The sequence below is a fragment of the Drosophila takahashii genome, chromosome X (assembly GCF_030179915.1).
Source record: "Drosophila takahashii strain IR98-3 E-12201 chromosome X, DtakHiC1v2, whole genome shotgun sequence".
In the NCBI taxonomy this organism is placed as follows: domain Eukaryota; kingdom Metazoa; phylum Arthropoda; class Insecta; order Diptera; family Drosophilidae; genus Drosophila; species Drosophila takahashii.
This window is the reverse complement of record NC_091683.1, coordinates 4,574,704-4,596,737: the sequence shown is the minus strand read 5'-3', so window position 1 is coordinate 4,596,737 and position 22,034 is coordinate 4,574,704. Positions and strand designations below refer to the sequence as shown.

Here is a 22,034-nt window from a genome sequence, read left to right as displayed (position 1 = left end):
CGTTGCATTGAGCGATTGAGGATACAACTGATTTCACTCCCAAAATAAAAGCGATAAATGATAAACGTAACATTTGATTATGTATTTGAGAAATGGTTTTTTGTATCCCCATCCCGATGGCAAAAATTGGTAACTAATCGAAGAAATCGAAAATAAAAATATTTGAACTTTTATAACCAACCAAAGCGAATAGAGCAAATAAAACGATTTAGGATAACAATTGTTAAGTAAAAACGGAGGCGAAACGAGAAGAACTTTAGAGAATAAATGAGTGATTATACCACAAAAACTCTCTTTTGTAATTGAAAAGTCCATAAATTTTGTATTCAGCATTGCGTTTATTTGAAATAACTAAAAACGAAGGGGAAATATCGGCTATAAACGGGCATCTCGGTTATATAGGGTCGTGTGTATATATAGTTTTAATGTATGGCTACGGGTAATTTGATAATTTGGTAACACAAATCAATCGGCTTGGCTTACACTTAACAATTTTGCACATTTGTGTTGCGGGGGCGAAACTAAGGTTGGCTTAACATATATAATTGATGAAAAAAAAACAGATCCAGCACGGCGTAAATGAATATATAGTATATGTATAATCGAATCGAATATATAATAATCGCACAATAATATTCCCAAAAAGGCGGAGACCGGTAGAACGTAAATTGCAAATGTGAAACCTTGAAAATAGATCGCACTCGGCAATCAGAGTCACTTGGCTATGTGATCTGCTGCTGCTGCCGCTGCTACTGGAGGTCCTGATCCGGCTGATCCGGCATATTCGGCCAGGATAAGAGCACGGGGTCCGATTCCCGATTCCCGCCTCTGATTCATCATTTCCTACATTCCTTTTTTCTTTTTAAGCACACTACTACACTTGGTTGAGATGTGGTGGCCTTTGGGGAGTCGGTCTGCCGTCAGGCTGCGACTGCTTACAGTCCGGAGGAGGTCGTCCCGAGATCCTGTCCAGAAACACCGAGATCCTGTCCACAAAACGTTGAATGTAGTCTCTCTCCGCTCCGAGTTTATGATGCATGTTGGATGTCAAAAGCCCAAAAATGCGGCCGACCAGTGTGGACGAATTAGACCCACGGCGTCCAGCCCTCGTAGAGCACGGCCAGGTTGTCCGGATTGGTGGCCTCGCGTATGGCATAGTCCACCTGCTCGGCGACGGAGCTGCGCTGATTGCCATCCGGGTCGCGGCCCTCCAGCTTCATGCGTATCTTCTTCCAAACGGAGACGCCGTAGGCATTGCGCTTCTGCTCGTGAAGATTACTGGTACCTATAATATAGATATATAGATAGATTAGCTCTTCTATTACGAATTTCTGTATGATTTTCCCTTACCCTTCGTATGCGTAAAGGTCTCGTACGAGTCCGTTTCGCCGGCATGCTGCAGAAAGTCGTCCATGCTCTTGAAGAACTCGTTGACCTCCTGGTTGGCCATCGCCAGGATGAGCTGCAGCTGCTGCTGCCAGCCTAGCAGGACGGCCGGCTGCAGGACACGCCGCTCGGAGCAGAGATCCTTGCGCAGCTCCTGCAGCCGCAGGAAGAGCGACTGCACGAGGCGCTGGCAGTCGCGCAGATGGCCGCACAGCAACTGCACATCCGTGGGCACCAGTTTGCCCTGTCCCTGCGCCTGGGCCTCCGAGCACAGGCTGCGCACATGGAAGCGCGGCATGTTCTCCTGCAGGCGCTGTGGGAAATTACAGGTTATTAAATGTAAACTAGAGCCTTTAGTTGCAATCATTACCAGTGTCTCCTTCAACAAAGTGCAAATGAAGCGATGCTTGCTCTGCTGCTCGCCCTCCAGCGCCGCAATCTCGCGCTGCACCTTGCAGGTGTGCTCCTCCAGCAGCCCCTGCACATTCTCCAGCCAATACAGATCGATGGCGCCCTCGGGATCCAGCAGCTCCACCACGGCCTGCTCCACGGCGCTAATCCGCGAGCTGCTCGCCTGCCACTGGCCATGCGCCGCCAGCCATTGCTCCAAATGCTCGACGAGCGCCTGTCCCTCTTCGCCGAGAGCTCCACCATGCTGTTCCAGTCGGGACACGGCTCCCGCTTCATCCGCCAGCTGTTGCACCACCGAAACATGAGCCATTAGCTGCTGATTGTGAGACTGCTGAGTGCGCAGCAGATTGTCGATATGATTGCGATTCCAGTTACTTCGCTGCGCCTGCAACTGACTGAGTTGCGACTCCAGCTGACCTTGTAGCTGCTGCAGCGAGGATAGATTCTGGTCCAGCTCCTGCCAGCCCTCGCCAATGATGGCGGCCAGCTTGGGCCGGCTGACGATGTGTCGGCCGCAGCGCAACTGGGCGCCCAGTGCCTCCGAATAGGCCCAGTATTGAGCCGAAGCGGCCAGCGTGTGCAGCTCCAGTTGCTGATTGAGCAGCGCCATTTCCGCCTGCTGCTGCTGGAGGCCTCCATCGGATTGCAGGGATATAAACAGTCCCTCGCACAGGTGATCCGCCTGAGCGGGATCTCCCATTACCGCAGCATTGTTCGCATTGGGTCGACACTGCGGACCGACGGCCGTGTAGAAATTGCGCGCCAGCAGGGGCAGCAAACCGGCCAGACTCTCCGCTTGGAGGCGCTGGACGAGATCCACCACCGGCCGAGCCATTTCGCGCACATCGCAGGTGCGACTGGACTCCAAAGCATCGCTGATCAGGCCAAAGAAGCACTCGTCGTCCAGTTGCAAGTGGCAGGACTTGAGGAGATCCAGTTCCTGTTGGTATAATATATAATATAATATAATAAATTCCTGATGTTGATTCAATTTTTGTATTATCATAGTATGCCATGAAATTTCTGATTGGTTCAATTCAATTCTATGTGAAATAAATTGAATGTTTTTCTAATTTATTTCGAATTGAATGAATGAATGCATAATTTGTATGAATTTCAGGGAACGAAAATAACTGTTATTGTAAATTTTTTATACAAAAAAATCACGCACTTAGAAGGGTCCTAAAAATTTTTTAAATACACCACAATTTTTATTAGCCATTGTAGTTTACAAATCCGTAATGATTTTTATTTTTTGATTTTTATAATAAAACTCAAAAAATAACTGTTATTTTTTGATTTTTATGAATAACAGTTATTCCCTTGACATTTTTGAAAAAATGAAATAATTAAAAAAAACATAATACCCGTGCTTTTTATAACTTACTAAAAATTTGTTAAAAAAAGCAACCGCGCATATTTTATACCTATATTTTTTTAAAATTTTGTTTACCCACAAAATCGCCATAAATCAAGTTTGAGTTTTATTTTGATCACGACGAATAACTGTTATTTGTCAACTTTTATTATAAAACTCAAAAAATAACAGTTATTCTTTGAGTTTTACTTTACAAATCAGAAAATAACTGTTAAAGTGTGATTTTTAAAATAAAACTTATAACAGTTACGTTCCCTGATGAATTTGTCAGATTTATTTTGTGCTTTCTTTAAAGAACAAAAAGTGAAAAATGTTTAACAAATCAATGTTGCCTGCTTAGTAAATAAAATTCAGGCAGATTTAATCACAAAATTATGGCTCTTTCTTCTTCAAAAGAAATTGTTTAAATTATTTCGGAAATCATGCCATTCATTCACTCAATTCTATTAAACTCAAAATCCTAATTCATTCAATTCTATTAAACTCAAAATTCTAATTCCAATACCCACCATTAACTGCTGGGCCTGCGGATCGTGTACATCCTCGAGCATCATCTTCACTCCAGCCACCAGCGAAGCCATCGCACTGGAGGCCAACTGGAACTGCTCGTAGGCGGGCTGCAGTGTTAAAAGGAATCGCCGCTCCGCTGGGAACTCCTCCGCCGGCTGCTCCTCCTTCTCCAGCGTGGCCTCTAGATACAGCTGCCCCAAACTTACGGCACTCAGATGGCACATCGCGCTCAGCTGGCCGAGATTGGGCTGCAGCAGCAGGAGGCGATATATGCTGGCCGGCAGATCATACTCAAAGATCTGCTTGAGATTTGAGAGGGCCGCGAGTAGCGTTTCGATTTGTCCCAGATGCAGATCCTCCTGCTCGGAGGCCATGGAAAGAACACCCTGGCACATGGAGCGCACCAAATGGATAAAGTGCAGCTGATGCTGCAGCAGGCCCTCATCCTGACTGGCTAAAGCCACCTGTTCGTAGGCGGCAAAGGCTGCGCCCGCTCGATCCAAAGTGCGCACCAGGCTGGCCTTCAAAAGCAGCAGACTGCAGCCGCTTTGGCCAATCATGGCCAGCAGAGATGGAGTCTGCGACTGCTTCACTGGACAGTGCTGCGTTGCCTCGTGCAGCTGGCAACTGATGCGCAACCAGGCCGCCTCCAAAGCCTCCGCTACGCCCAGGACATCCGCAGTGCAGATAATCGAACTGGATGGTGAGTTCGCATTGCTGTTGTTCTGAGTGGAACCACTCTTATGCTGTATGTACGCTCCAAAGGCGTCGTGGAAGCGAACGAATAGATTCTGCCGGTGACTCTGCTCCGGGAAGAAGTTCATCACAGCCGCATATTGCTGCAGGTGCTCCGAACTCTGGAGGGCCGTTGCATTCAGCCGACCGAGCAGCTCATCTAATTGGCTGCGGAGGCCATCGAATCCCGCCAACTTCCTGGCATTCTCCTGCTCCGTCTCCGTGCGACTCGACTCCATTTGCAGCTGAACCAGCTGCGAGTGCAGCTCGGCCAGGTGATATGGCTGCAGGCACTGGCCGTAGGTGCCCAGGAGGCACTGCACCCGGCCAAAGTCCGCCATTCGCTGGGCCGAGAGGGCGGAAAGGGCCTCCGAGTGACCACGACGCACCGCATGGCGCAGCGAGGCCGTATTGAAGCTATGGCTCTCCATCGCCGTGCCCAGCGACTTGATCTCCGCCATGAGGGCGCTGCGCTGATTGAGCTCCAGCAGCTCCTGCTCGGCCACCAGCTGCTTGGCCTGCGCCTCCTGCAGGTGGCCCACCTCTTGCTGCATCTCCTCCAGCTGCAGCAGCATGTCCGTTCTGGGGAGGGGTAGAGAAAGATTTGGAATTTTAGAAAAATGTTGGGTATTCAAGTGATCTTAACTAAATTAGTATTATATCTTTATAATATCTCTATTATATCTTTATAATATCTCTACTTTATCTCTACTATATTATATGTCTATTAAATATGAGGAATTTTAGACTGATTTACAATTTTTTTTGTTATTTTTTAGCCGTAATTTTGACAAATCAAGGCCGATATCTAAAAGAATGACTGTTTTGAGCAGCTAACAACCTAAGCTAACGATCCCCATCACTTTCGGGGAAATTTATTTTTTGATCAATTTTCGCTTTTTTGATAAGGGGTAACATCACAATTTTTTGTGAAAAACGACAAAATTTGAAAATTTCTAGGTTTGAATGTCAATCGACTGGGAATTAAATAACGAGTTCAACGAGGTACGACATTCCATATTTGGATCCTTATTTCCATTGTTATGGCTAAAAAACTGATATTTTAGGGTGGAAAATGTGGATTTGAATTTTCGACGAAATCAACCTTTTTTATATGGTTTTTTAGTCGTAGCTTGGACAATTCAAGTCCTACAGCCAAAAGAACGACTGTTTTGAACAGCTAACGACCTATACTAACGAATCCCACCACTTTCAGGGAAATTTATTTTTTGATAAATTTTCACATTTTTTATAAGGGGTAACATCACAATTTTTTGCGAAAAATTACAAATTTTAAAAATTTCTAGGTTTGAATGGCAACCGATTGGGAATTTAATTACGAGTTCAACGAGGTATGACACTCCATATTTGGATCATTATTTCCATTGTTATGGCAAAAATACTGATATTTTAGGGTGGAAAATATGAATTCTAATTTTCAACGAAAATAACCTTTTTTTGTGGTTTTTCGGTCGTAATTTGGACAAATCAAGGCCCATAGCTAAAAGAATGACGGTTTTGAGCTGCTAACAACCCAAACTATCAATCCCCATCAATTTTAGGAAAACATGGATTCGAACCTTAGAGAAAAATAAACTTTACATCGGGTTTTCTCTATTATATCTACAGTATATCTCTATTTTATTTTCATTAAATCTCTATTATATCTCTATAAAATGCTGTTTATATCACTATTTTATCTTTATAAAATCTCTATTATATCCTTCGTATATCTATACCATATCTCCATGAAATCTCTATTATATCAGCATTATACCTCTATTATATCTCCATTCTACAAAGAAGTTTAAAGATATTGCGGAGCTACTTACTTATTGGTGACCCAGTACTTTTGCAGCACACCCAGTTTGCCCAAGAAGTGCTGTCGCTTGGCATCCCAATCGTGCGGCTTTCCCTTGCCCTTGTCCTTCTTGTGGCACTTGAGTTCTCCCGGACCGCCTGGCCCTCCACCAGCTGCTCCTGCTCCTCCTTGCTTGGCATTCAGGGATCGCCGCAGGGCCTGAGCATCGTCGTTTATGGTCCAGTCCACCAGGGGATCGTAGACAAAGGCCTCCAGCAGGGTGAGCAGAGTCTCACGCTCCTTGCGCATCACCTTCAGAACGTATTCACAGCCCAAACGGAAGGAGCCCTGCAAGAGAAGACGGGGTTTATTGGTTAATGGGGGTTCGATATATGTTCGAGATATGGATATACATGTATATCACACCCATAAATTGGGACATTGGGCTCCATAAATGCGGAACGGCGGAACCGTTTCCATCTGTCGTACGGCGCACAGATATACGATTCGATATATTAGCAATGCTGATTTTATGGTCAACCAAAAACAAACCTAAAACAAACCAATGCCCAAACCAGAAACAGAATCGAGAGCCCCAACCATAACCATGTTCCACATATCGAAGCTAATCGCTCTTTACAATTGTAGATTGGCACGTAATTTATGTGATAAGGCCTATACATATATATCCCTATATATCCATAAGGGTTCACAGATTTACCCCCATTTATCCACTTGGCCATGCCAACCTCAGATGTTTCTGGCTCGTTTCGAACCACAAGTCCAAAATCAAACAGGCCAAAAGTGCATGGCTTATACATATGTCATCTGTTACCAGATAAGAGATACGAAGCTATTATCACGGTGGGGTCTTGAAACTTATATGATATATTGTATCTGCTATTAAGATTATTTTCAAATTTCGGTTATTTTTTTTAGATTTTTATATCTAGCCATTTTGGCTGCAGAAGCTACTTGCCTTTTTTTTACACCCCTTTTATATTGTATTTATCACATACATATAAATTCTGTTTTTTTCTTCTTGTAGAAAACAAACGCAAATTGTAAATAGTAGAACCCCTTATCAGATTTTAAAAACACATTCAATACCTATCCATTTCTGCCTCTGATAATACTTTATGGTACTTATATGACATCTACTAGTTTAATGATATCACATTGGTAACATTATAATGTATACGAATGTGTCATTCCTGGGTCTTTGGTTATTCATTCCTTATATTATAAATTCTAATATTTTCGTTTCTAACTCCTCACATTCAAGAGATCCCTATCCCATTGGATACTACGTAGCCGGGTGTTTTTTCTTTTTTATCGTTCTATTTTAGTCCGTGGAGCTGGGCTAATCTGCTAAAACCCCCAGCGATCCGTTTGGCCATTCATTGGGCCCGGGAGTCCGGGCACTCGAAATGCTCTGTTTGGTTTTTCGGGTAACGATGGCTGTTTTTTGAGTGCTTCGATGGGGTGGTTAGGTGGGTGGTTCGTGGTTATCAACGGATTGCGGTTCTCACGCTGGATCAGTTATCAGTTAACTGGCGGTGACAATGTCGTAGAGCCAGCAGCGAAACGTAAACAAACGACGCCCACGGTGGAACCGAATCCAAAAACCGAGTCGAACCGAAGTCCTGGCCAAAAAGCTGGCTGAGCTGCCAGATAGTTCCTCACTGGCGTCGCGTGCGCTTCGTTTTGTTTTGTATCTTTGTGTGTCAGCATGTCATTTTCCAGCAGCTCATCGCCGCCCGCCTGGGATTATCGGAGTTCCACGGATCACTCGATCCTGTGGAGCAGGCAGAATGCCACGGAAACTCCCACGGAATTGAGTCTTCAGGCGAGCAGCTTGGGCGCCGGCCATTTCCTCTGGCTGGCCATCAATGCGCTCCTGTTCGCCCTCATCCTCGGCGGCAATATCCTGACCATTGTGGCGGTTCGCACCTGTCGCCACCTCCGATCGGTTATCTCCAATCTCTTCATCCTCTCGCTGGCCGTCTCCGATTTCTGCGTGGGTCTGGCGCTGCCCTACCATTTGGTATTCTACATGGGCTCCGATATTGGCGAAATGAGGGCTCCCTGCCTGCTGCGCTTCTTCCTGCTCATCTGCGCCTGCTGCGTCTCCATGCTCACGCTGATCTCCATCGCGGTGGATCGGTACATAGCCGTGGTCTATGCCCTGCACTACAGAAGGTGAGATCCCATTTATGTAGGTATTCCTTGAGTATCTGGTATTAGCAATCCATAGGTTTCAATTAGTCCAGTGATTTAATGATTATAACAATTATTTAAAGATGTAATACGTATTTCGTGATCATTGATTCATTAAAGGTTATCCTGGGTTTCATAGGATCCTCAATGTTTCAAGTTGGATTGAATGAGTCTATGAGTTTTAGGTTCCAAAGTATCTTGGGATAATTAACCCTTCAGTAGTAAAAACAAATATCTGCATATTGAATTTAAAGAATTCTACTACATATTTGAATTAAATAAATATTAATTTGAACAAAGATAAAATATATTAGATATTATTTCCTAACTTGTGATTTTTTTTTAGATTTTTATGTCAATCCGTTATGGGTGATTTTGGCTACTGATCGATTTTTATAGGCTCCTTTTATATTGGTTTTAGATTGGTTTTACATCAACAAAAAAAAAGATTTTTATATTAAAATCATAGTTTAAAATGTTCAAAATTTACTACAATTTTTAATATTTTCATATTAAAAATGTAAAATTTTTTAAATTAAATATGAAATCATTGGGTTTACTACGTTTTCTCTATCAGTGTAGACATGTATACAGTGTATACATCCATTCTACAATCCACAACTTTTCTGACCATTGCTATTTCTAATCCCTGGACTAATCCCCTACAGATACATGACCCGTCGCGTGGCCTACAGCATCATCGTGTCGAACTGGTGCCTGGGCGCCGTGGTGGCCCTGCTGCCGGTCTTCTGGAACCGATGGCCCGAGGCGCAGGCCTGCGAATTCGACGAGGTCCTGGCGCCCGGCTACATAGCTGGCGTAATAACTCCCGGCTTCGTGATCATCTGGATCTGCATGCTCCTCGTCTACTGGCGCATCATGCGCGAGGCCTCCAAGCAGGCGCAGCGCCTCCGCCAGTCGGTGGTCTACAATGCGGATGAGGCCACCACCATGCGGAGTCTGCTGCTCCATCCGGACTGGAAGAGCGTCCAGATTGTGGTCTTCATCATGGGCTGCTTCACGCTCTGCTGGCTTCCCTACTTCTGCGTGGCCATTGCCCAGCTGTTCAGCATCTGCCGGAGCAGCTCGCTGATCTACAAGACCACCTTCTCGCTGGCCATCTGCAATTCGGCGCTGAATCCCATCATTTACTCGTGGAAGAACTCCGGCTTCCGGCGAGCCTTCGCCCAGACTCTCTGCTGCCGGACGGCGAGGCAGTGCGAGGATCAGCTGCCGGCGGACAGCAAGCAGCGCATGGAGGCCACCTCCTCCTCCACGGGCTACCAGCAGCAGCAGCAGCCGGAGATCAAGCAGTAGTTTTTATAGGATAAAGATAGATCAATTCCGAAAACACCAAAGTTCGTTTCAATAAAAATATAGTTTAAAATTAATGGCATATTTTGTTTTTAATATTTGCATAAAATTCATATGCATAAAATATGCAAAATATAAAATAAACTCAACTATTCATGATTGACCATTTCATAGCTAACATAATTTCCCCGAAGAAAATTGTTTGTTACTTTTCATCATTTCTGAGATATCTAATTTTTTCCCAAATTTAAGGAAACCCTATTTATATTTCCAACGAGTAGGCGAGAAGGGCGCAAAAATAGTAAAATGGCTCGTGTTTACTGAAGGTTCCTTAGAATATTTGAGCCTCCAGTTGTTCGCACATATTTTGCAAATATTTTGCATATTTTATGCATATATTTTTTGCATATATTTTGCATATTTCCGATATGCATCCGAGTTTATTACTTTTGAAAAATAAAATACCTACCTAGAAATTTTGGTAAAAATCGGACAAAAAATGGACAAATATGCAAAATGCGAGGTCTACACATAACGTAAAATTGATCATCGTTTCATATCAATTTTTTTTTTTCATCATTCGAATGAGTTGCTACTACACAAAAAACAAAACACGTTACGGTCAAATCGATATGCGCATGGTAAAATTCTGGCATATCGTTCTCTCTCTCTTTCGGAGATTCTCTCACTTCGAAAGAGAGAGAAAAAAGCAATGTGATATTGATACCACATAACGTAAAATCGATGATCGTTTCATTGTTAATAAGTTAAGATGATTAAAAGGGGGCATTATCATTAAGAGATTTAAGATTTAATATTTAAGATTAGCTAGCCTATGGACTTACCTCGATTCCCGTGATTCCCAGCGCATGAATGAGGTTCTGGGTGAGGCGGAAGGGCACCTTCTCGGGGATGCGCAGCGTGCGTCCCTTTTCGAAGCAAACATTGTAGTCAATATGCACGATATCACCGCTGCCTAGGTTAATGAGCACATTGTCCAGATGGCGATCGCCCAGTCCGATCACATAGCCGATCATCGACATGACCGACATGCAGCGGGCATAGCGACGCACCGACAGCCGCCACTCGGCGGCATTTCCCGCCTGGCACCACAGCTCCCGGGCGAGCAGATCGCCGGGTGTCTCCTGGGTTAGCTCCGCCAGCACCTGACGCAAAGCGGAGATGGGCCACTGGCGACGGGGATCGCTCACAAGCAGATTGTGCTTGGCCAGCAGGGGCGAGAGTTTACTGTAGAATAAATCTGTAAAGCGTCGCGTGGTATTCACTGCTCCTCCTCCTGCTCCTCCTCCTGTTTTTTCTGGCTGTCTTTGCTGCCACTTCTTGTAGAGCGCAAAAAGCGGCGTGACTCCATCCACCCAGCTAATCAATCCCGATTGTGGACCCAAAGGAATCACCGAGTAGTGATGCGCACGATAGCAACCATTGCTCGAAGGGGCATCGCTGCGACAGGCCATAATCGCATTCGAAATGGACAGGAACTGCATGATGCGCTCGTCCAGATGCAGATCCTCCATGCCCTTGAACAGGAACGTGTAGCGCTGACCGTTGCTGCCGTAGAAGGCCACCTTCTTGGGCTTTGTCTTCGTGGGCAGCACGCAAACGGATCCCTCGATGCTTTCAATGGTCACGTGATCCTCATCTGGACCATGGGCATCCAAACCAGGCATTGATATCCTCATTTTCCCTATCCCACAGAGCACGGGACTTAAGCTCTGCATTTTGAGGGTGCTGCCGCTGCCGCGAATCATGTTGGACTGCAGGATGTGATAGAGCTGCTTCAGCTTGTCCCAGGCCTCCGGATAGCGACGCGTGCGAAGGGCTTCTAAGGTAGCTTTTATAGGTGCATCGAAACGCTTGCGGAAGCTCCTTTCGTAGCTGGTTTCCGCTGGACGAGCGGTGAGCGCGGCTAGAGCCTCCAAATCGGCCAGCAGTTGCGGTCGCCAAACATTAAACCGATTGTTTTTGCCCTCGTGATCGTCGGGTCGAAATTCCGTGGCCAGTGCACTCACCCTGCTCACGTAGGTATTGTAAATGTGGGCCAGCGAATGGATCCAGTACTCATCCCACAGCAGGCAAACCCTGCGCAGCTCCTTCACCATCAGCTGCACATGCTGCACTGCCTCGGGCGCTTGTTTCGATAGCTCTCCCAGCAAATAGCCATAGCAGCAGGCATCCTCCGAGGTGCTACTTGCATCCTGTTGCTCACGATTTGCACCCACAACCGCTGGAAAGATCACCAACTGCGGGCGACTCTCCGCGAGGCGACAGAGGAGATCACAAACGCTTTTCCTTACATAAGGTTCATGGTGATTGAGGCGGCTAAACAGCTGCGGTATGATCACCTTCCAGGGGGCAATGGGCGTGGTGCGGAGTCCTTGTTCTAGTACCTCTTGCAAGCCACTCGCATGCTTGACAATCAGGCGAAGGAGTCGTAGAGTTGTGGTTACTAAATTGCTGTCATCGATGGCCTCCTCCTTCTCGCTGCTCTTTCCTGACTTCAAACTGAGATACTGAAAGTACGAACGTGCCGCATCGCGGTAATAATCATAGGTGTTGGCTATGGCTCTTCGCCAAATCTGGAGGATGGAATCGAGAACCTCCGTTGGTTTATCCGCTAGCAAAGCCAGCCGGCGCAGGCAACTCTTGGCGGCCTCATCATCGCGTGCACGCGCCGCCTCGGGACAAACCTCCACGCAGCTCGCCGGCGGCTGTTCCATGCTGAGCGCCTGCAGCAGCTCATTCAGCTGCTCACTGTCCAGCGGATGGGCGAGATCCAGGGCCTCACTGAGAGCAGATGCATCCGCCTGGCTGAGCACACAGCCGCTGTCCACGATCTTCTTGCCCCAGCGATAGCACCAATTGCCGTAGGCAATCAAAGCCTCCTCGCAATTGGAACGCTGCTTTAAGCTGGCATGGACGAGGCGGGCCACCAAACGCTCCGCTTGGGGAATGGCCAAAGGTTGGGCGGCACAGATGAGCGGACATTCGGGCAGCTGATCGAGCAGTTGAAGGAGCGCCGGCGACTGCGCGGTGGCCAAACCATTGCAGCTCCTAGCGGCTATCCAATCGGAGAGATTGAGCAGCAGATCCGCTTGATGGCTGCTCCCTTGGATATTCAAGCACAGCGAGGCACAGACATCAATGGATGAGTTACCCAACGAATCGCTGAGATGCAGGCACTTGACCAGCTCACTGTAGCCACGCAGCAGCGAGGGATTCTCCGTGTGCAGGCCTCCTTCTTCCAGGCAAAACTGACTGGCAATCTCTTCCAGCGGCTGGCCAAAGAATTGCGTTAGCAAAGCCTCCGCCAGTTGAAGATTTCCTTCTTCTCGAGCGGCAGCAGCGGCATCTAAGCAGAGGGTTTCCCAGCTGCTATTAGCACAATGCTGACGGAGCAACTGAGTCCAGGCGAGGCAGCGCATTAGAATGCCGCTGGAGAGGCTCGATTGCGATTGCGGCAGCAGCGACAACTCCTGGCCACCGCCGACGTTCTGAACAATGTGACGGAGGAGCGTTAGTTCCCGGCAGGAACGCTGATCGCAGCTGGGATTCAGCAGGCTGTCGCGCCATTGATTGTCCAGCAGATTCCTCGCCTCCAAGGGAACACTGCGCTCCTCCATCAGCTTCTGCAGCACCAAATCCTCCGTGCGTTGACGCACATGAACGGATGAGAAGCTCGCACGTCCGCTTAACGACCTTGTGGATTCCTCTGCCCAATTCGTGGGCCACTGGCTCAGCTGCTGCATCGCCGATCCACCGGCAAACTCGTCAAACGCCTCCTCTCCTCGCGCCAACAGCCTTTCCAACGCATTCACCTCCACATTGCTGCGCTGCAGGAAGGGATTCAGTTCGCGGTCCTCGGGTCGCGTCAACTGCTGCTGCTTCAGCTCCACCAGCTGCGTCCATTGGCCCAGGTCCTGGAGGCACTGCATCATCTGGGCCAGCACGAATTGCCGTGTGTGCGGCTCCAGATCCTCGACATTCTCATCGGCCAGGAGGATTCGATAGCCGGCCAGCGCTGATTCCCGCCGCCCGGCCGCCTGATCCGCCGCACAGAGTAGCCACTGGTAGGATCTGCTGCTCCTGGCCCGAGCCCACAGGCATAAGCCGCGCAGGGAGTCCGCCTCCTGGCAACTGACCCACGCCCAGGCCATGTACACGATCGCCTGGCTGTACGTGGCATCCTGCGCCTTCTGCGTAAGCAGAATTTGCTGAGGGGGATTGGAAAAGGTATAGAGTAAATTATATTTATTTTTTTATTGATTTAAAACTAAGTAAAAATAATATATGGAAAAATATTAATACAAATATTACTACAAATATTACTAAAAATACATCTTTTTCTTTCCCTGTAATCTCTGCTTTTGTAGAAGATGTTTTTTGTTCAATGTTGCCACGGTTTAATTCCCAGATTAGTAAGTCTGAATAATTTTTTAAATATAATGTTCTATAAATAACTTCCATACAAATCTAACAAACTAAAATAAAAAAATAGAAAGTATAGAGTTATTTAAACTAAGTAAAGTCAAAATAATATATAGAAAAATATTAATACAAATATTACTATAACCTCTCGCGAGTTCGAATCCCGCTTCTGTAGCAGATATTTTTTTTGGTCAATGTTCTTAAGGTTTGATTCCCAGATTAGTAAGTCTAAGTAATTTTTTAAATGTAATGTTCTATAAATAACTTCCATGTAAATCTAACTAACTAAAATAAAGAATCTACTTATTAATTGAATTTTAATTTTAATTGTTGAAGTACAGTTATTTTTTGAAAGGTAAACTAGTATATTTTTGGCATAAACTACTATTATTTACGAAAAACTTATATTTTTTGGGCATTATTATCTATTTCAATGGGCTATGGTAGCTCTAACAATTAATAAATATAAATAAATAGTTTATATCCTCCCTATAAAGAGGCCCCCACTCACCTGGGCATAGCGAATCACCAGTTCCGGCTGCTGGACATGCATGGCAATGATGACGACGCCGATGCGGATGCGATTGAACCACGACTGGCAGGTGGGGTTGTTCAAACGGAAGAAGGCGGCCACTGGCTTCTCGGGCGGCCGCAGGGCAAAGGCGCTGCCCTCGGCGGCATTGTAGATGAGCTTCTCCAGCGAATCGAGGAAGCCCAGCAGGAGGCTTAGATTACCCTGCATGCTTAGCAGCTGCTCCAGCGACAGGCTGTCCAGCGCCGAGCGCTCCATCTCCTTGGCACAGCCGCTCAGCAGGCGGGCATGTCGCATGATGATAGCCTCGAAGCCGAGGAACGTTTCCTGCGGCTTCCCCAGCGTCGTGCGCAATCGCTGATCCACACAATACCTGGCCGCCTCGAACTGCAGCCAGGCGGTGGCCAAACGCTGACAGCGTCGCGTGCACTGCGACAGCTTCTCCTGCCTTTCATCCTGCGGCGCCACCTGGCAGCTGCGCACGAACAGCTCCCGCAGGCTGTGGACCAGCGTTTCCTGCTCCGGTTTCTGCAGACGCTCGAAGAAATCCCGAAAGACTGAGTCGCGCACTGCGCTGCATTGACTCATTCGCTGCTGCCAGACGCAAACGCGCCGACTGCTCATCCCGGGCAGCGATGATTCACCACTAGAGGTCAAAGTAAAATGCAGCGGCAATTGGGCGTAAATCTGTGCATAGGGTGCATGTCCCGTGGTGGACAGAATCTGCAATTGCTGCAGCGCCGTATCGCGGTAGAGAATCAGTAGCTCTGGCAAATGCTTCAGCCTCTCGTAGCCGTAATCCAATACAGTCTGTATACAGAGGGCACTTTCCAGGGGAGTCCACTTAGAAGCACTCGCTGCTATATTCCGGCAAATGCCCACAAAATTCGCCTGCTCCATCAGCAGTTCAGCCTTCTCGCGGCATTCACTCAACAGCATTTGCGTCCATTGCAGCAGTATCTTGAGATTCTGCTGCGCCAGCTGACCGGAATGTTGCAAAACAGAGTCCAGGAAGCGCAGAATGCTGGCGAAACTATTGGCCGTCGGTGAGGTATTCTCCGTGGTATTCTCCTGATCGCGCAGCAGGCTAGAATTCGAGCGAAAGTTGTGATTTGCTTGGCAGTGGACCACAAGGAGGCCCAGGATAGCTTGATGGGCAGCCGGAAAGCGACTCCACAAGCTCAATTCGTCGGCCCTACAATTAGTAAGCAGCAGCTCCAAAATCGAGGGCTTGCAGGCGTACATGCCGATGATCGAAGAGGTCTGCTTGGCCAGAGCAGCCAAAGCGGAAAGATGGAAAACGAGCAGGATGCCAGATTCGCTGGCTCTCCGACTCTCGTTCTCCTCCTGCATTTCCAGCAAACAGCCGTTGATATCCTCCACCAGATGCTTGTAGGCCTGCTGCAGCAGCGGAACATTCCGGATGAGCAGTGTCTCCTGGCAGGTGCGCAATAGCAGCCGGTAGGCAGCTCCTCCAGGCGATTGGCGTTTGAGTTCCGCTAGATACGGATTTGATTGGAAGATCAGCTGGACCAAACTGGGCGGCAAACGGGCGCGTAATCTTCGCACCGTGCAGAGCAGCAGGTAAAGGACGCTCTGTCGCTGAACTTCCCGCAGCGAGAGCATCTGATCGAGCTGTCCAAGCAGCAGTTGCTCCAAGGTCCCGGCATCCAGGCCCCCAAAGTTGTTCAGCAGGCAAATGCAGAGCAGCTCGTTAATGTTGATTAAAGCATCCGTATCGCAGTGATGATCCAAATGCGGCATAATCTTGACCAGATGATCCAAGGCCATTTGGACAATGCACTCGCAGGTGGGCATGCCCACGAAGATTTGCATGCGAGCGAGGCACTTGAGAAGGGTATTAAAGGCACCCGCAAAGGCGCCCACACGTTCGGCCATCGCCGCAGGGTCTTCTTCCTCCTCCAAAGTGGTTATATCCTCCACAAACTGGGCCAACAGGCCGTAGCTAAAGTCTATCTGCTTGCTGAAATAGGGGGTTAGCTGCTCGAGCACCTGGGCGCAGTGGGCTTTCAGTTGCCTCGGCTGACCGGCCTCCAGTTGCCAGCCGATTACGATGTCTACCACGTCGGTGAAGTGGCATTCAAAGGCCTCCGCGTAGCTGGCCGAGAATTGCACCAAAGTATTGCTGACGGCCGTGAAGCTCTCCGCGCTCTCCGCGTTCTCCAGAAAGTCCTTCAGAAGCAGCATTATCTTGTCGGCAAACAGATGCAGTTCGCATTTGGTGTCGCAGCTGCAAAAGATTGGAAGTTGGATTTATAGAAAATAAGAAGGGAAAAGCTTATATACCCTTGCAGATTATTCCGATTAACTTACAAATCGCAAAAATGTTGAGTTTCCTATTATTTTGACATTATTTATTCTGACCTTCCTATGGCTGCTATATAAATTTAATTCAAAATTCGGAAATATAAAACAAAAATCATATTCTTGAGCAGAAGAGAATACCATAAAACCAAAGAAGCTATAATTAATTTCCTATTACTTTCCCATTAATTTTCCGATCGCTCCTATGGCAGCTATATGATATAGTCGTCCGGTTTAATTCAAAAATATTTAAAAAAAAATCATATTCTTGAGTAGAAGAGAATACAATAAAAATCAACGAAGCTATAATTTTTTTCCAAATAATTTCCCATAAATTTTTCGAACGTTCCTATGGCAGCTATATGATATAATCGTCCGATTTTTTAAATATTTAATACGAAATTCTGAAATATGTAGAAAATAATATTCCCAAGAGTAGAAGGCAATACTTCAAAAAACAACGAAGCTAGAATTTTTTAACGCTTTTTTTGCGATCTTTCCTATGGGAGCTATAAGCTATAGTTGTCCGATCCGGTCGGTTCCGACTTATATACTACCTGCAATAGAAAGAAAACTTTTGGGAAAGTTTCAAGCCGATAGCTTCAAAACTGAGAGACTAGTTTGCGTAGAAACATACGGACAGGCGGACGGACAAACGGACATGGCTAAATCGACTTTTCTAGTGATGCTGATCAAGAATATATATACTACCCGCAATAGAAAGAAGACTTTTGGGAAAGTTTTAAGCCGATAGCTTCAAAACTGAGAGACTAGTTTGCGTAGAAACGGACGGACAGACGGACATGGACTGAAATCATAATGCCCTCTGCAAGGCTATAAACATGGAAAAGAAAGCAAGATTCACCTGAGCGTGGTGCTCAAAGCCAGGATGAGGTACTTCTGCATCCGCTTGCTGCTCCTGTAGTTCTTCACAATGAACTCCTCGTAAATGGGATACGACTTGCGGTTGATGTAGCCAATCAATCCCAGGGTCTTGCTGCATTCCTCGAGGACCGCCGGCGGGCACTGCTTGTACAGGGTGAGCATGCTCTCCAGTATCCAGACGAAGGAGCAGGACATGTAGCCCATGTTGATGGGCGTGCGCACCGCCTGATCCAGTTTGCCACATAGCTCGAGGGCCACCGTAGGATTGGATTCGTTGATCAGCCGCCGGATGATCTTGGACAGGCGCAGATCCTCGCCGTTGGCCGTCATATTCGAGGGATCAACTGGAGATTGGATTAGTTGGGGTTTTAAGTAGAGAAATCCAGCGATAACTCACCTTTGCTTGGGTACAACTTCCGGTGATTCTGGTTGATCTTGCCCTGCAGCAGCAGGTTGTTCCCGCTGCAGGTGGGCAGCCACATGGACTCGTTGCCTCCCGATCCTCCGGAGGCGCTGCCACTCCCGCTGCTTCCGTTGTTATTGTTGTTCGAGCGCAGAACGCGATCGATCTCCGCGTGGAAGGAGGACGCCTCCTCCTCGCTTCCAGTGGCAAGTGGCGCATTGTAGTTGTCCCCCGGCTGCAGGGCGTTCTTCATTGAGGCTCTTGGCGGCGCTAGCGCAGACATCAAATCGTCCCGAATCTCCGCATTAATAGCTGTGCCTTGGTTTTTGCGCTCTTCAGTGGGAAATACTACGTTTAGTTTATAACTAAACTAATTTTTTTGCTGCTTTTTGTTCCAGCGTGTTAGTGGTGGGGTGGTGGGGGTGCTATCGATAGGTCAGCTGTGTGGCGGGCCATCGATAGGTGTTTGATTACAGGGATTACCTACTGATATAGGATGATATTACCCAGCAAATTGTTTAACATGTTGATGGAATCTAGATTCTAGAAGGTTTTAAGCAGGATTGTCAAGGTCTCCTGTATGCGTGACACGCGGCCGATAGAAACTGTTGAATGCAGCGGTTATCGGTGAAAGTGCCATCTCTATTATCAGTTGGCCCCCGTTTGGCGGTAAATTTAAATTTCAAATATCTTGAAAAACCTTTTTAAACTTTATTTTAAAGAAAAAAATTAAGTAAATTTAATGTTTTTAAAGCGGCGTATTCCAAGGATATCGCTGAATATATCCCCGAAACGCCTTTACAAGTTTTTACATCTAATTATTCAGCTTCTCCATCATGTGCTGCGTGTAGACGGCCACAAAGCTGGCCATTTGGGCATAAACCTGGTAGGGATGCAGTCCATAGCCCGCTCCGGCGGGAGGAGAAGCCATGGAAACGGGCAGCTCAACTGGCGGCGGCGGAGGAGGAGGAGGACATGGCGGCGGCGGCGGAGGAGGACGTGGAGCCACTGGCTGCTGGCGCGGCACCAGCGACAAACAGATGTCGCCCACCTGCAGCTGCTGGCACTTGAGTTCGTACAACTGCTGGGAGAGCTGGGGATTGCAGGAGGCCCAACCCTGGCCGTAAACAAACATTGGATGACCCGGCAGCACCTCCAAATCCATCTAAAAATCAAGAAATTAGGATGATTAGTGGGTAATCAGCAGGGGTAGCGATTGACCCACCTTGGCGTGCCGGGTGTCGTAGCTAAAGGTGAGGATCACATGGCCGGGAGAGGCACTTCTATCCATCCTGACCACCGTGGCCTCGCGCAGCTCGAAGATCTGGCTGCGCAGCGACGACTGGATGAAGTCCTCGGTGCGAATGTCCTCCACACGGCGCATGGCTCCGCTGGCCAGCTCTATATAGGATCCCCTGCGGAAGCAGGGATCGTATTCCTCACTGGAGGTCACTGGAGGAGCAGGAGCAGCTGGAGGATACCTCCCGTATGACAACTCCATGTGCATCTGCATTTTGCAACGGCAATTCCTCAACTGATTTGGTTTCCCCGGCGGCAGGCAATTGATATATGTAGAAATTCATTCAGTTGGCGTGATTTTCCGCGGGTTTTCCAGGAATGCCAGGTAACAACCTGCTTTAAAATCTGCTCGTCTACCTGCAATTCCACTTAACAGGCATTGTTTACGGACGCCGAGAGAATCCCGGCCAGCGCCAGGCGCTAGAATGCTAGATTTCTGCTGAATTTTATTTGGTTTTTCGTTTTCTCTTAACGGAGGAGGAAGAGGAGGAAGTGGCCTTGCCCCAGGTGAAACCCAAGGCATACAGATAGTAGGCGCCAAAGAAGTAGAGCACTCCTAAAGCAGCATAAACGGAGGTCAGCAGGAGCGGCAGGAAGGGCAGACGCTTGTCCAGGTGGAGGAGGAACGCCAGCAGATGCTCGTACAGCGGAATGGTAAGAAAACCGAGCATGTATATCCATTCCAGCGCATGGAAGCCACGGAAGTTGGGAAAGATGCGATACAGCTGGCCATAAAGCATGGCCACGTAGGATAAGTACAGTGAGTAGCGTGGAATGTAGAGATCCGCATCGAAGAGCAGCGGAAAGAGCGAAAAGTAGCCGGCTATGCTGAGGATGTAGGCGTAGCGGGCATCCTCGCGGTTCACCAAAGTCAACAGGCTGCAAAGTACATTATTAATTAATTAATTAATAAATTCTCTTCAAAGGAAACACTCACCAGAGCGGAATGAGCACCATTAAGATGGCCTTTTCGTGGACATGCCAGCCGAAAACAAAGGAGGAGCAGCCGCACAGGACCACCGAGCGCAGGAAGACCAAAGGACTTTGACTACAAGAGATTCTAATTACTTATAAATCACTTTACTACCAGTAAACTTACCTTTTAGGACTCCTGAAGAGCTTCACCAGAATGGGCAGCATGAAGATTACAGTCAAAACGAAGGTTACAGGCGGTTGTATAGTGGGCAGCACCGAATGCCTGACCTCTTGAACTAAACCGGAAGACGTAGAGCTTCCCTCCACCTTGAGAACTCCAGCGGCCACCTTGTCGGCTGTGTTATAGATGGCCCAGAAGTTGGGCGCCCAGTAGGCGTGGGTTAAACCGCGCTTAAAAGGAAAAAGGCGGCCAAACACCTCCGGCAACTGCCTCCAAAAGGGTCCCAAAGAGAGTACAAAGGGCGAGAGACCCACGGCGAGGAGCTTCACAAAGGCCAGAGATGTAGAAACCACATTAACCTGCTCCAAACAGTAGAATCTCAGCAGGTAGACACCAAAAGCAGGAGCCAGATACAAAAAGATGTGCTTAAAGTTGAGTAAAACAGCGAAGATGAAGGCGCTCCAGAGGAAACGCTGCCGGATGAGCGAGCCAATGCTGAGGAGCAGCAGCCCAAACAGGAAGCCGTTGTACTGGAAGTGTATGTGGTCCACGAAGAGCAGTCCCACGTTCAGTAGGAGCAACATGGAGCCGGCAAAGTGCTGCTGGCTATTCCGGGCCAATCCCAGGGATCCCAGGCAGCTGCGCACGCCGAGCACATAGACCAGATCGGTGACAATCACCGAGAGACGCTGGAAGTAGACGGTGGCCTTGGATTCGTAGTTCAGGTTCTGCACTTCGAGCATTCGGGGATCCACGTATTTGGCCACCTGGGAGAGCAGCCACTCGAAGTGGGCGAAGAAGGGCGGGTAGTCCAGGGTCCATTCGCTGGTGGCCTCCACATACCAGCGATCCAGGGGCAAACTGTGCGTGATGGCCAGCCAATTGCGGTGCACCTCAAAGTCTGTGGAGTGGCTAGAAAATGCTGTTTATGTGGCTTTCCTTTATTAAAGTGCGCATGCCCACTTACTAGGCCGGAATCAGGAGGATCTTCAGGCCGGTGGCTATGCCCACCAGGTGCCAGAAGAGGTCCTTCATCGTCGTTTCTCTCGGGGATTGGGAATCGGTTCGGATTGGATTGAAGGTATTCCCTTCTTATCAGCAATCGATGTCCACCGTTGGTATTTAAATACTGAAATGTGCGGTATTTAAAGGCCTTTAGAGTTGACACTGTGCAACACTGGTTCAAAACCTATCGATATTTTAAGTAAGTTAATTTATAATTTAGAAATTAAAAAATTTATTAAAATAAGCGTTTAACGTTTTTACTTTATGCTCCTTAAAATGTATGATTTT

General features: G+C 47.6%; 4 protein-coding genes across 4 annotated transcripts; 1 reads left to right on the top strand and 3 right to left on the bottom strand.

Annotated features, from left to right (window-relative positions):
• Positions 1-576: 576 nt before the first annotated feature.
• Positions 577-18,859, bottom strand: nonC (serine/threonine-protein kinase Smg1). Its single transcript, XM_017157530.3, has 9 exons — positions 18,341-18,859; positions 17,924-18,287; positions 14,713-16,984; positions 10,601-13,987; positions 6,253-6,569; positions 3,685-5,002; positions 1,757-2,737; positions 1,351-1,699; positions 577-1,285 (listed from the first exon to the last, which is right to left on the bottom strand). The coding sequence occupies exons 1-9, from the start codon at positions 18,627-18,629 to the stop codon at positions 1,086-1,088; spliced, it is 9,477 nt and encodes a 3,158-aa protein (XP_017013019.2). The 5' UTR covers positions 18,630-18,859; the 3' UTR covers positions 577-1,085.
• Positions 7,729-9,758, top strand: mAChR-C (muscarinic Acetylcholine Receptor, C-type). The gene is made up of 2 exons (XM_017157531.3): positions 7,729-8,423; positions 9,110-9,758. The coding sequence occupies exons 1-2, from the start codon at positions 7,954-7,956 to the stop codon at positions 9,756-9,758; spliced, it is 1,119 nt and encodes a 372-aa protein (XP_017013020.2). The 5' UTR covers positions 7,729-7,953.
• A 257-nt stretch (positions 18,860-19,116) lies between the features above and the next one.
• On the bottom strand, positions 19,117-19,898 carry Atx-1 (Ataxin 1). Its single transcript, XM_017157527.3, has 2 exons — positions 19,572-19,898; positions 19,117-19,511 (listed from the first exon to the last, which is right to left on the bottom strand). Exons 1-2 carry the CDS (start codon positions 19,857-19,859, stop codon positions 19,161-19,163), a joined length of 639 nt encoding a protein of 212 aa, XP_017013016.2. The 5' UTR covers positions 19,860-19,898; the 3' UTR covers positions 19,117-19,160.
• Positions 19,899-20,074: 176 nt separating this feature from the next.
• On the bottom strand, positions 20,075-21,862 carry xit (ALG6/ALG8 family glucosyltransferase xit). Its single transcript, XM_017157523.3, has 4 exons — positions 21,709-21,862; positions 20,745-21,653; positions 20,583-20,693; positions 20,075-20,524 (listed from the first exon to the last, which is right to left on the bottom strand). The coding sequence occupies exons 1-4, from the start codon at positions 21,774-21,776 to the stop codon at positions 20,092-20,094; spliced, it is 1,521 nt and encodes a 506-aa protein (XP_017013012.2). The 5' UTR covers positions 21,777-21,862; the 3' UTR covers positions 20,075-20,091.
• Positions 21,863-22,034: the final 172 nt, after the last annotated feature.